At 36.9% G+C, this 15,045-nt stretch overlaps 1 protein-coding gene across 2 annotated transcripts in view; it reads left to right on the top strand.

Annotated features, from left to right (window-relative positions):
• The window catches only part of ZDHHC2 (zinc finger DHHC-type palmitoyltransferase 2), a 39,959-nt gene that overhangs the window by 11,859 nt on the left and 13,055 nt on the right, over positions 1-15,045 (top strand). For both annotated transcript variants that reach the window (XM_032999216.2, XM_042808227.1), the window contains 5 exons: positions 2,051-2,077; positions 5,238-5,332; positions 8,499-8,619; positions 9,392-9,461; positions 11,022-11,054. In XM_032999216.2, the coding sequence (XP_032855107.2) occupies positions 2,051-2,077; positions 5,238-5,332; positions 8,499-8,619; positions 9,392-9,461; positions 11,022-11,054 (346 nt within the window). The remainder of the gene's footprint in view (positions 1-2,050; positions 2,078-5,237; positions 5,333-8,498; positions 8,620-9,391; positions 9,462-11,021; positions 11,055-15,045) is intronic.

Genomic DNA, 15,045 nt, shown 5'->3' with positions numbered 1-15,045 from the left:
GCAGTATGGTATCTTATTGATAAATCTATAAGAAAGGAAAGAAAAGGAGAGGAAAGGACAGAAGGAGAGAGAGGAAAAGAGTCTGGTTCATCACCCAGGTTTCAGCATTGACTCAGGTCCAGTTATCTTGGGTGGTGGGTGTACACAGAGCAAAGTTCTCTGTTGCCTTTTAAGTTCATAGTTATCACTGATTAGCATACTAGACAATGAGAGGCAGGTATTCCATGAACTCATTTCAATGAGAGGTGAGGAAAGGCTGGAATTGAGGGGGAATGGGCTACACCCTTTGTCCAATTCAGTTGGTGGTTATGCTCACTGCCCTCCTGCCATATTTTTTCCTTAGTTTTTGCTTAGGTCATTCTGGTGCTGGTTATTTATTTCTTTTGCCAGTCTTTTAACCTGAAGATATGGTTTCACTCAGCCCATGTTTCCCTCCTTTGAGGCTTATCTAAGGAATTTGGCAGTGTAACTGCAAGGTAGTGAAGCCATGCATCCTTCAATACACTCGGCGCTTCCCAGCGCAGTATTCCTTAGACTGATCACAAAGGCCACAGCTTGTTCTTCAGGCTTTCTGGGTCGAGGAGTGCTTGAGGCATCAATTCCTTCAGTTCCTTACAAGCCTCTGCTCATAGGATGAGTGATCCTGTCCCTACCAGCTTGGTTACCCTCCCCTAAACTTGCATCTTTGTTGTATTGGGGAGCCAGAGCTGGGGGCAATGTTCTGGATATGATCCAAGTGCTGTGTAGAGGGGGATAATCCCTTCCCTTGACTGACTGCCCGCGTCCCTGCTGCTGCAGCCCCAGAGGCTGGTGGCCCTCTCTGCTTGCCCAGGTGCTACCAGCTCAATGTCAGGTCGCTGCCCACCAGCACCCCCACGGCCTCTTCCACAGAGCTGCTCCAGCCCCACAGTCCCCAGGCTGTGTCAATGCAGGGGGTTGTTCCCTTACAGGTGCAGGACTTTGCCTTTGCCCTTGCTGAATTACGTAAGGGTCGTGTTGGATGGCAGTCCTGCACACGAGCGTACCAGCTGGTGTCCCCAGGATGGTGTCATCTGTAAACTTGATGAGTGTTCACTCTTCCAGAGCATTAGTTATGTTGTTGAGCAGCACTGGTCCCATGGTACATCCGTGCTTTGTGCAAGTTCTATTTAAATAGCAACTTTCACTCTATCAACAAGCCAAATTTTAATACATCAGAGTAGGATGGCATGGCTGCTTGGCCTTTTGGTAGGAGTAGCCGTGTGCCTGCTGTTTGAAGACCATCCTTGTGCAGCCATTTTTATTGGGAAAACAAGAGCAGATGAGAGATCTGTGTAGCTACTGTCCTCTTGCTTACAGTCATAGGTGCCAGTATATTACAGTTTGTAGACTGCTTAATTGGGATGGATAAATGTGCAGTGGAGTGGTTTGGGTGGAAAGGGAAGAGCACCATGAGGTTTTGATCACCTGGGAGTTTCTGATCTATCTGTTGTTGGGTGGCTATTTTTGTTAAATAATGTGACCAAGAGTGGAATATATAATACATAATACCTGTGTACTTCTCTCCATGCCTGACACACTTGGGCCTTTTTTACTCTTACTATCCCCAAATCCTGTAATCTGTGGGCAGTTCCTTAAAGGAAATACAACTTTTGTCTGTCTGATTTTTATGCCTTGGAGATCAAAGTTATCACTGAGTATTGCTGGCAAAACCAGTTCTGGAGTCTTGACACCTCTGCCTGAAGAACAGAAAATACATAAACAATAAAACCCGTATAACCACAGTTAAAGAAATAACTGTTCTTTAGTTTTCTCAGGTTAAACTTGGGCAACTTGAGGTATATGGAGGTGATAGTTCCCAGGAACTGAACCTAGGAGCGGGAGTTGAAAAACCTTATAAGTGATTGGCACTGTCTACCTATTCTTATGATGAATGGACACAGCATAAGTGCTTGATATTATGTGACTTGATGATTACTCTTCCCTCTTTGTTTGAAAAACAGAAGTTTAAAATACTCAGTTACATCGTTTAAACATCATTTTTATTCTTTCCTTTTTTCTCATTTTTCAGTGACAATGACAAATATTGGAGAAAAAGGTAAGATTTTTATTATCTGTTTATAAGTAGAATTCATATGGCAGGGTATTATAGTAGTTTTCTAGTAGAATTGAGTTACAGATCTAGCCTGTTTTAAATAACTGTATTTTTTTGTGTTCCTCAGCTCATTTTATTATCCTGCTGTTCCTAAATACTGCTTCGGCCGTTCCAAATAGAGATGAGAAAAATTAGAACTCTTTACTCTTCTTACTGGCTTTCTTGAAGTATCAACTAAAATCATCCTTGTATTCTGGTTTTAAAGATTTTTATTCATAAAAGATAAAGCTCTTGTGAAACCAGGACTTCTAAAGATGAGCAAGGTGTTTGTGCAGAGTGCAGCATACTTAAATAGGAGGTGAATTTTTTCTGCATTTTCTTTTTAGCCAGTGTCTTTGAAGAAACAGAATCTTTCAGATACGTAACCTTTTCAGAAGATAATAAAACTGCCTGATTAGCTGTCATTAGACTTCCTACCCTGAGGCCATAGCATGTTTAGATTGCTTTTCCAGATGCTATTTTAATACTACAGCACAACATAGAAGTGTAAAGTATGGGGCTGCAGAGCTTTTGCAGGAAGGGCTTGGGGCTTAGGAGATGAACTGTATGTTTATTATGTTTGTGTAGTTCCAGCAGGTTTTATTAGGCTGTTGACAACTCACTCACTTAAAAAGAGTGTTTGCCAATTAAGAAACATTTGCTTGAGAAACTTTTTTCAGCTTAGTGATCTTTCCTCCCATAATGCATAAGCATATCTGCAGATTTAAGTGCCTGCAGACTTTGAAATAATTGCGGTTTCTTGCTGCTCCATAGTGTGTGGGGGGGAAACAAGTGTATTGTTAGCCATTCCTCACAAAGCACATCAGAATTCTCAGCAAAATGCACTGGGGAACATTAAATTTCCATATTTTTAGCAGCTGAAAGCCTTGGTAAGCTTCAGCCAGTCAGGAGGAATTTACCCTGGCTGTACTTCTGCCCTGAGTGTTTTCAGGGGTGAAAACTGGGCAAATGAGGCTCAACCCTACTACAGGCAGCTCTAGCTATGCTAGTTATTTGTAAACAGGTTGCCTTCAAGCAAGGGATATGCCATTTGTTTTGGGGTTTGTTTTTTTTTTTTTTTAATTATTATTATTTTAGTTTATTTTATTTTTATGAAAAGGTGTAAAATAGAAGGATTTCTGCCTGGGGAGCTGGGGAGAGCTCTTCTTTTTCTGTCTCAAGGGAGCTGAGGTTCTTGTGTCGGACTCTTAACACCCACAGACCCAGTATTGCAGCTGGATAGCCCAGGGTCCCCACCGCGGTACAGGGAACCTGGGAGGAATGACCAGTCAGGATCTGGGCCAGGTTGGAGAACTGAGGTGCAAGAGCAAGCAAGAAGAGCTGAAGTCTTGTGCAGATTTTAAAGGGGAAATATGGGATAATGTCTTTAGGCTAAAAGTAATCCCTTTTTCATACATTAAAAAAAAAAAAAAAAGACTTTTTTATCAATCACAGTTGTTATTCTCACACCAGTAAATTATAGATGCAGATTAGTAAATGCATAGTGTTTACAGAACTGATGTAACTTGCCCTACCTTGTCCTTATTTTATGCCATGAATATACAGTTGTTTAAAAAAACACTGATTTTGTTTGAGTAAATCAGGATTTTTTAGACTTGATAGAAATGCTCTGATGGAAATGTGGACATGTTCCCACTAGATGCTTGTGCAGTAACAAGATGGTCATTTAGTGTGTTGTGCTTGATGTAGAGTCCAGTTCTATATACTTATACTGATGAGACTTTTTTTAGTTTATAGACGGCATATGGCTCTTTTCCCCTGTCATCCCAAAAGCTTTGTACAGTGTTGCTTCTCAGATTTTCTTAGCTTTTGGTTATTATGTTTTAACTGCCTAGTGAATAAGAGTAAATATTTACTGAATTTGCTGCTTTTTTGAGCAAGCAAGCTTTAACAGTTATTCAGTGTTACTTTTGAGGCAAAATTACAAAAAACAAGAACATGCTAGGCTACAGTTCCTGAACTTATGCACACTATTATGCATGTGTGATGGAAAATTCTCTAGCACTGCATAGCATTACATATATAAAAACATGGGCTAACTATATGAGGGCAGTATTTCAGATTGTGTAGTGAAAGCACACAAGTTTCCCTTTATGATGTTTTCTGATGATCTTACGGATTTATAGAAGTTCCTTGAAGTCTACTTGATTGTGTAGCTTCCATATAACCTTGATCTTCTATGATCTGAGTTCATCTGTACAGCAGGGAAAGAATATTTTTTCACCATTGCTGTCCTAGTTGTCCTTTTTTTGCTGCTTCTCTGCCCGAGGAAGAAAAATCCAGGGAAATACTTTCTTGTGCGTTAGAGCAAGTTAATCAGGGGATACAAGTTTTGGTTTTACAATTTACTGTAGTGAATTACTTAGTACGTGGAAACCCCTATCCATCCATCCATGTCAGGCTCTGTGGAAAAGTTAATGTTACCTTCTATATTCTAGTAAAACAACTCAGCATGGTAAATGTTGACTGGTATATATTAAAGAAATCTAAGAATAAATCACTGGCTGTGAGGTATATAAAGTAGTGAATGAACATATGAATTTAAAGAACCTGTAGGTTTTTAAAAACCACCCTACTGTCCTCCCTCCTCAAAATCTAGCAGAACAAATGAACTGGTTATGGTTACTGCTTAGGTATCATATGCATATCCACTCAAAGACTCTCCTCGTTTTAGTCACTGTTTAGGTAGCTATAGTTCCTTTTGGGTGGTGTTGGTGTTTTTATGTTTGTTTTTTTTTTTTTTTTGCATGGCTAGCAACATGGTTTATAAAGCTAAAAAGCAGAGATGCATCAGTTAAATAGGATTTAACAAATGCATAAAGGGAGAGTGCTTGCTAAATAATTATGGGGGTCTAATAGGCTGTTAACTGTTCCCCTCAAACTTTTGTAATATATGTAGCCAGCCTGTATCATGACTTTCCCCACACAGTCTGTATTTGTTTCATGTAAAGTTGCAGTGCAGTATTTTTTTTGCAAAGCTTTTGCAGAGCCCTTTGTATTTACATCTGTTAGAGTAACTATCTGTGATACGTACAGCATCTGTTTGTAAGTACTATAATATCACTGGTCTGTATGTATTAATTCTGTTCCTTTTTGATTTTAGTTGTGTGCCTGGTTGCTTACCACATATTTTTCATGCTGTTCGTCTGGTCATATTGGAAAACAATCTTTACGCTACCAATGAATCCTTCAAAAGAAGTAAGATAAACTTAACTTTTGTTTCTGAAATAGCCTAGTCAAATGCCTGATTTTGTAGTATTTGAATAATTTAGATTCTGATCTCATGTAGTTTTACACTGTGTAGAAAAATACAAATGGTAGTTACAGCTTCTTAATAGGAGTAAGTCAGATTGCAAACTCATAATGACCAAGACAAAAAAAAAAAAAACAATTACACTTTCTCTAAGTTTTAAAGGTATTTTCCACATATTTTTAAAATTATATAATATTTATTATATTCAGAAGAAAAAAACCCTCTCCACTTGACAAATGAGAGTTATCTGAACTAGCAGCTTAAATCTTTGCATGGGAATATAATACTTTTATGTGGGAAAAAAAAAATATTTCCTGCTGTTCAAGAGTTATATTGCCTGTCAGCATCTGTCTGTTGTCCTCCGAATTAAATCTTCTTCCCCATCTGTTTTGGTTTGAAGGAACTTGGGGGTTGTGGCTTGAGCGCACAACAAGTAAGCTGACGCTGGGAAGCCACGTCTGGCTAAGCAGGAAGGGACCTGGTATAGAACAGCTGCATGGAAAAGAGATCTGAGTAAATATATTCCCCAAGTCTAAGTCCCCCTAATATAGAAGTGTTAAAGAAGAAGGATCCGGTTGTCTTGGAGGATATTAAGATGCAAAACCATGTCCGACATGATGTAGCCTCAAGATAATTGCTTTTAGTACAGTATTAGGGTTTTTTATTACTCCACATTCTCTCTATCATTGAAAAAAAAAGAGAAAGCTATCAATAACCTTGATGAAAATCCTCCCCATGCAGCTTGGTACAACCAGCACAACTTTTTGGCCTTTTCTATCCTGTCGTTGTACGGAAACCCCACAGTCTTCAGTAAGTGCTACCTCTAAGGTCAAGAGGTAGCTGTGGCTGCTCTGGAGTTTGAAATATTCACAAAACCAATACTTATTTCGGCGTGGACTCATAACTCTAGCTCATATAACTACCATGCCAACACAAAATAAGTAGCTTGTGATTTCTACTGTCTGTTGTGCAGAGGTTCTTTTCTGAACAGTTTTCAGTCACTAATAAGATAGGTAATGTGGAAAGAAGTAGATAATTCAGAGTAATTGGCATCTTCCCTGAATTTCACACTGCAGTCTTTACTTACAGCTTAGGGCAGAGAGGAGCAAAATAAATTAAGAACTTATTTCATTTGGTAATTACATAGCAAAATATATGCATATATATGGTGACTGTAGCGATAATTAGAAGGATTTTCAAATCACTGGGCTGATGCCAATAAAAGACTTCCAAAACATTTTGACAAGACCTTAGTAATTATAGTGGGATTCCAAAGCCATCATACAATGCTACTGAAGAACTTCAAATGGGAAATTAAGAGTATTGCAAGTTGAGTAATAGAAAGCAATGTGTGGTGTTTCTGTGTTCTTTGAAGTTACACAATGTTGCTGGCAGTGACATCTTCGTTGTTCCATGTCTTTTTTCCTAATCTACTAGACCAATATTTTTTTAAATTTGATTAGAGTATTTTGTAATGTTAAGTTACTGCTTGGCTTCCAGTTTCTAGGATGAAGTCTGTAAATGTACAAAGATGTATTTTCAATTTAACAGAACTGACTTATCAAATATAGCAAATACTCATTTGAAGACCGAGAAACAGATAAAGCTTTTGCATTTTGTTTTCATTAATACTGCAGCTGGTGCAAACCACAGAGCCTATATATTTCTTTTTAAGCTGATTTCAACTTTTTACATGTATGAAAAGCACTAAAGTTCTGGCTGCAGTTTCTGAGAGACTTTTAGGGACTTCACTTTAGTGTGTGCCATTCTGTACCTGTGTGTACCAGCTATATATATATGTGTTGCATGAAGGTGGGAGAGAAGATAATTTCCCAGGCAGGAAGGTTTTGTGGACTTAGAACCAATGCAAAATGGTGGAGCAATAGCTCTGTGTACATCAAACAGGAAGCATTAAAAAAAGATAAAAGTATTCTGAAACAAGTTTCTTCACTTAGAAAACACTGTATATCCTGATATAAATCCATTCAGGTGTTGGAAAGAGTATATTCTTGCTAGGGAAGAAAATAAAGGTAACCTGAGAAACTCATGATGAGCAGTGAACCTCCAGCCTCTGCTGGAAGACTGTGAGCTTTGTTGGGAAGGTAGAGTGGTGCCTTCTCTATGGAGGTGAGAATAGGCTCCTAACTGTATGTTTCTGTCTGCTTTATTGCATGCATCGCTTCCATTTAGGAAAAAAATTAATATTGCTGTAATGACTAGCCTTTCTGTAGACATAAATGCTATGCAGTGGGCTTATGTTTCTAGTATAGGTTAGAAACAGCCTCTCTTTCTGCCAAATACAGTTTTCCTTTCAGAGGTGATTTTGTATCCTCTTTCTCTGATAGAGATACCAAAGACTTCAGCATCTGCCTGCTTCTGGAAGCTATAGCGACAAATCTGACTGTGTCACTGTGTCGCAAAGGACTTTATAAGAGATTTGGACTACTTTATGTATACCATGTGTCTCTTTCAGTAATTTTTAACCTCTTTGCTCTTACTAGAGCAATGTTTGTTATTACCATTTTGGGCAGTGGCAGAAGTTGTGTTTTCAGATAGGAATGTTAAGACGTGGTTATTCTGCCATACAGGGCACCCATCTCTTCCTTCTCTCAGCCAATCTCTGAAGTAAAAACACATCCTAACACCTACATGAAGAGAACAACTCTCCAGTGGCAAAGAAAAGGGAAAATGCCAGACACCGGAAGAGAAATAAAGCTATCTCTTCTGCTGTTACTAGTAGTATATTTTCTTGTAGTTAAAAACTGATATCCCTAGCTTATATTCACTAGATAATATTTAATATTACAGAAGTAAATTAACTGACCTTTCAAGGGAATGGTAAGTTCTTGATCCCTCTCTTGAAGAGTGTCACTTATTACTTCTGGAAGCATTCAGCGTTGCATCAATACCAAATCAGAAATAATTTAAATTTTGTCTTTAGTTGTCATGAACTAAATCAGTCATCCTAGCAACACTGGGTTACTTGCTGTAATACCTTGTACCAACTAATCCATCTTTATATAATGAATATATGTTTCTCTTTACATCTCTACAGATACTTACTTAACTTGAAATTTGATAACATATCTTTGATTTTAAAAATTATTCCAGTTTCATCTATCATATTCAGACAAGGAATCCCTAGAGAGGGAGCCTAGAGGTGAATCCCAGCAAGAAGTCTTAAGACGGGCAGCCAAGGATCTTCCTATCTATACACGGACAATGTCTGGAGGTAAATAGGTGTTCAGGAGACCACTGAAGGCAGGTGTCTTGATGTACTACCTAAACTAATTGTAAGGAAGAAGTGGTTTTCATACTTCATAAAATAAGTGACCCAAGAGCTTAACTTTAATGTAGCTTTATGCAACTATGTTTATTCAGTGGAAAAATTGTTGGAAAATAGATTGCAGCATACAATTTAGGATTTTAAAGTGGATTCACAATGCTTTGCTAAATGTTTGCACACTGACATTAAGAAGAGAAACTGTTACTCTTTTACTTGGTGGTTGTTCAGTTGCAAGAACAAAAGTTCTTCCAAACTAAGAGTTAATCTTAACCCACTGATACTGTAAGTTTGTGAAAGCCCGCTAGCTAAGCAAATCCAAGAGATAATCTCATGTAGTAAATTAAAGCTGTTACAATAATAGTTTAAAATAGCTATATTGTTGAACAGTCTTTAAAGGTTTTCCAGTCTAGTGAGGGTTTTGTGGGTTTTGTTGGTTCATTGGTTGTTTTGCAGAGCTGAGGGGTTTCGGAGAAAAAAAACATGATTAGCATGATCAGCAGAGATTGCAAAAACTGAGCTTTTTGGGTTCACTCTGCTAGATTCAGCATTGCAAGTACTTAAAGAATGTTTCAGTATTTGCAACTGCTTCTGATCATACCGAAATGCTTTCCTGGGGTTTCTGCTGGGCTAAGCTGCTAGTATTTACTTTTGCGCAGACTTCAGGAATCAGAATGTGTAACTGTACATTGAGATCTAACCTTGGAACTTTTTTCTTTAGCAATCAGATACTGTGACAGATGCCATCTTGTAAAACCAGATCGTTGCCATCACTGTTCTGTATGCGACAAGTAAGAAAATATTTCAAATAAGTGGTTTTCTGAATTAATGGATTTTTTTCTTGACACAGAAGCTTTTTTTTTTTTTTTTGTTCATAAATTTTTCACAATTCATGTTTTGGCAGATAAGCATATTTTTTTTCCTTAGATTTTTTCCAGATTTAGCTTTTATCTACATATTTCTAATGAAGTCTATAACTTACTCTAATTCATTTGATGGCTTCTTGATGCCAACATGGATAATGTGGTCTTATACGTTCTTTACATAATGGTTAAAAAATACAAATATTAAGAAAGAACTTTCCTTAACAATGTAACCAAAAATAGCTGATAAACAAAAATTTGCTTCTTTTGTTAGAATCTGAATAAAGATCACTACCCATCTCAATCTAATCATGATGTCACTTACATCTTATCCGAGGTAATAAACTTAATATCCTATTTTTCATTGGATAACTTGCAGGTTATTTTTGTTTAAGGAAAGAAACAACCAAGTATCCCCTGTTTCTAACTGAAGCCGTAAAACAAAGGGGTTTTTTTTGTCTAAGTTTAATTGCTTTCTAATTTAATTTTTCTTTCAGCTGTTCTTCTCTCTGGCCTTTCTCCAGTTAGCTTGGATGTCTGTGTGTTTCTCTACTCTTGCCCCCAGTGATTTAAACTTCTAACTTTAAGAGAAGGGTCTTCCTCGAAGGTTGATTGATTCTTAGCTTTAAGGCTGTTCCAAATACTCTTCAGCTGATAATGCATCAAACTTTCCAGCATGATTGTGGGGCAGAGAAGACTTTCCATTTTGTCCAGCAAAACAGCAGAGGCACTGAGAGAGTAACTGAATTGAGTCAGAAAGAGGATCTTGGTTGTGTTGTATGGGATGGTGGTTGCAATGTAAGATAGGAACGTTCTCATGTCTGAGCAGAGTGGAGAAAAAGGGTGACCTGTGTTACCCGATGAAATGTGAGTGAAATTTGCAGAATGCCATTAGTTAATACATTTTGCAGAATACCTTAATTTTGTCCTTACCTTTTCAAAATTCATTTACTTCGATTATATCTGATTTTCTTGTGCATGTTTTATTAATGGGGAGTGATTGATTTCAAAAATGTTTGGGATTTTTCATACAAGTTAAGTTCTTAAAAACTTCACATGCATCTGTATATATTTCTATAAAAGCAAAACATATACTTGGAAATATATTTAGTTGTATTACTAAGTGTATAGTAATTGAATTAACCCAGTTTCTGAGTCTCTGTCAGATAATAAATAATAGTTGAAAAAATTACTCAGAATGAGGACCAAATCCTAAACTTGAAGTTATAGATTGCATTTTCTTAAATCCCTAAGCTCTTGACAGAACAAGTGTTATGAGTTTGGGTTACCTACAGTTTACTTGTAGGTAAACTGTATTATGTGAATTTAAATAGACATCTTTAATAAAGAGATTAGTTAACCAATAGTACGTATGGCTAATTTTTAATCTGTATGTGAATAATTTGAATCTGACACATAACTGTGCTTCTGACTTTTTTTTTCTTTTGCCTTTTGCGGTGCTTGGAATTCTGTTGGGGTTTTTTTAAGATGCATTTTGAAAATGGATCATCATTGCCCTTGGTGAGTGTACTGCTGGCTTTCTTTTCTTACTTTCTGATTTGGTAAAATAAACTTGAGGGACCTGTTATGAAGGTGATGCTTCACTATTTGTAGAGTTAGATGCTTATGTGAAGTTACTGGTCTTGCAGGACCACTGGAGTTATTTCCTGTATGTCCTCTTTTCATAGTTGTGAGATGTGGAAAGAAGTTCATACATCATTTTTCTTAGACCTTTGAGTTAGGTAACTCCATGTTTTTACAGTTATGATGAGGCAGGCTTATGGTCAGTAAGAAAACTTCTTTTAAGAATTGCATCTTCATGAAATTTGAGATTGAGTATTACCGGGGCTTAACTGCATTGAATTATGAAATACTACACTAAGTTAAAAATCAACAGGAAGGGCTGTGCCTTGTTCCCCTTAATGAAGCTCCCAGAACAGCTTGAGTGGGCTTGCTGGAAACAGCAAGTTAGCTCTTTTAGTTTTATGGGTTCTTTTTTTCATTTTTTCTCCCCTCTCCCTCTCACCCTTCCTCCTTTTGCTGTTGTGCCAGCCTGCATAGTGGGTTTGTTTTCCTGTCTTTTCTCAGCAGCCCTTGCAACCAGTGAGTAGATAGATGCTTAATGTTAGTAGTGTGCTTCTTAATAAACAATTATTATAAAAAAAACCACAAAACACGGGTAAAACCACTGAATGCAGAACAAATTTCTTTTTTTTTTAAAAAAAAGAAAGAGGCTGTTTCCTATCATTTCCTTTCAGTCTTCTTATAGCTGTCTTGTAGAAAGGTGTAAGAAAAATAGCTGTCAGGCTATTCCTGACAAAATACCAGTGAGAAGTTTCAATATTACTATTATTATTCAGTATTATACACACTTCGCATAAGCTTTGTGGTCTGTTTGGGATTTGTTGAGTTGTCCTGCCTTAGGATAGTACATGAAGATGTCCTTCATGTAAACTTCAATTTCAGAATAAAAATCCGTTGCATCAAATAACAAATCATAAGCTGAGCACTTCAGTGTTGTGTAAAGGGGCAGTGAAGTGGTATTTTACTACAGCGTAGACTTCTAGAAAAATAAACTCCATTTTCCTCTCAGCAATATTTGCATATTGTACCTGTTTGCAGACTCTTCATATCCGAACAACATGCACATACCCAGTTTGAGAGAGTATTTACATTGCTCATTGTTTTTAATCTAATAAGCAATGGGTGCAAAAAGAAATAATAGAAATGGAGAAGGTACTTGAAAGATGTGTAACACTTCTTGATGGAGAATTGTTCCTTTTGTGCTCCAAGTAACAGAAACTAATAGAAAAAGTGGTATTGCCTTGCTTTGTTTTTCCTAATTTGAGTGAACATCCACAGTTAATTTCTCACCCTGAAAAAGGTAACTATGTGGAAGTGACAAGAGAGTTCTGAAATACTGCACACATGCTGATCAAATTTTATAGTTTCCTTTAAAGACCCATTTTTAAGGGTTCTTTGGGAAATATCATATGGCTATTTTGCCAACAAAAGTAAGGGTGCAAATCAGTATAATGGGTGGGGTTTAGCCCCCCCTGAGAATATCATTACATCCTGCTTTGCTTTTTGTGTTGGGATTTTTTGGTGGAAGTAAGTTTGGTGAGTAAAAAGGGGAAAAGAACCCAAATGATACTTAAGGAGAGCAGGGAGTCAGTAATGGGAATTACTGTTATTTTAACATTTGGCTAGGAGAAGGATTTCTGCAGAGAACAGGTAAAAATAACCTAGGGAAGGTAAGATGAAACATTTGGAAGGCAGAGGTAGTAAGTTGGTAGTCATGTCCTAGCCCCAGGTCAGCTGTCTTCTGCTTTTTGGGAGGCTTTATTTCATATGGGAGGCTATCACTCCTGTGCTAATGGAAGCACTGCGATAAATGGAAATATTTAATGCCAGGTGCCCTCTAAAATGTTTAAGTGAAGCAGAAACAAAAGCGAGCTGATGCAGAAATAAAAGCACTAGTGATTTCTATACTAGTGCTGCTGCTACTCATTCTATACAGAGATGGAGCTTCAGGCAGGAATGCAATGGCTTGAGGCATCACCAAAAATATAATTTGTGTATAACAACTCTAATACTAACAAGGTGCATTAGGAACACCTTAGGAAACATTTGAAACATCTTTCCTTTGTCTTTTGAGCATCTCATTTAGCATCTCTTTAATCCTGTGATACCTTTTCTTAACTCATTTGCATCACCTTCAGTGCCTTTTAAGTTATTTCTTTGCCTGGCATTTTCAGTAAACTAACTCTTGAAACAGAAGGGATATCTCTTCTTTTTGTACTTCAAAATTAAATGTTTTAAGTGTTAACCTGGACTGTTATTCAGTATGAATCTTTCACTGCAGTAGCACATTTTTTAGCCAGTTGTCGGTACATTTATCAGTTTTACTCTTCCTCAGAAATGTTAGACTTCAAATCTAACCACCATTTTTGGGTCTTATGATTTGATACTACATGTTCAAATAGTACAATTACAAAACATTGGTGTTTACTTTCTCTTCAATCTTCTGATGAACTATTTATTACCTTACAGTAAGAACTCTTCAGTCTGAGGCTTTGTCAAAATTGAAGCGGAATAATTTATGAAAGTTTATTTTAATGTGTGTACCATATACAGTAATGCAAAAGAACAGCGAGAAAGATATCTGTCTTTGATTCAGGAAATTTCATCTTTGGGGAATAACATTTCACTTGATATTTATTTTCTCACACTAAAGATTGTCATAAAGTAAAAACTGTCCTAAAATAAATACCATGAAATGAAAATAGGGTTATCATAGAAACCATGAATCTGAATTGCTTGCAGTCTAGCCTGGAATTGTCTAATTTGACATATTTAATGAAAAATAACACTCTGCTGTGGAGAATTGTAGATTTACTTCCCAGTAAGAATCATGATGAGCTTAGAAACGTACCTTCTGGGGTTTTTAATTAGAACAATCTGTTCTGGGTTCTTCTTAACTGTACTTAATACAGATGCTTAGCTATTGCTGCATGTTTAAATGGTGATGCTAAATTTAAGGTTAGCCAAGGTGGCATGTTGTGTAAAAACAAAACCAATAACAGAGCAGATAACCCCCCTATCCACCCTGAGGATGGATAACAGTAATGTGCAGTGAAAGTTTATTTAGTATTTGAAGATTTTACCCTATTCTGATTACAATGTATCCTGCCATTACCATCACTGTTTCCCTAAAGAAGATAATAGTTGCAGTAACTTGTCCTGTACTTGTAGAAGCTAAAGTTGAGACTCCCCGTGTGTTATTTTTTGAAAATTATTTTTCAACACACAAGTGCTTTCATGGATGTAGTCTTCTTTTAATTAGCTGATCTCTCTGACAGCAATATCATTTAGTTAAGGTATATGGAATTATTGTTTTTAACTCATATAGAGTTAAAGTTAGCAGTGCAGTGATAACTTTCATTAGCTGCTTAATGCAACCAAATAAAACAAAGAGGAGGCTGTTTACCAATAAACCATCCAGCAGTTTGGCAGCCCTCCAATGTTTTTCGTGTGGTGGATGTAATAGCATTACATGTTTAAGACTGCTCTAAGATTCACAATACTCAATATATTGCCTCTAATGGGAAGCTGCTGTGGTACTAAATAGACCCTCATCATGTCTCTCTGATGATAGTGTATACTGGTTGCTCATGTATAAATTCATTAGAAGTGGGAAACAGGTGAACTTGAAACACATAAGTAGTAATGATAAAATGAGATTTATTTCAGTATTTGGATGTGTATTTACATGTTCCTAATCTCTCTCTTATTTGCTGTTGTCACTGATAGGGAACACTTTATTTAACAGCAGTATTTCTCTCATTACTTTATATAAATGTAAATATATTTAGGAGTCTCCTATTAATACTCTTAAGTTTGAGACTCTTACTAAGAAGTTTTAGTATGTAGTATGATTAATGAAGAAGGATGTGGATTAAATGAGACTGTTTTTATTCTCACAAAATTCAGCCGACATTTGGATTCTTGG

This window comes from Tyto alba, unplaced genomic scaffold (assembly GCF_018691265.1).
Source record: "Tyto alba isolate M040663 unplaced genomic scaffold, T.alba_DEE_v4.0 Super-Scaffold_6, whole genome shotgun sequence".
Classification (NCBI taxonomy): Eukaryota; Metazoa; Chordata; class Aves; order Strigiformes; family Tytonidae; genus Tyto; species Tyto alba.
This window is presented reverse-complemented; position numbering and strand designations above follow the sequence as displayed.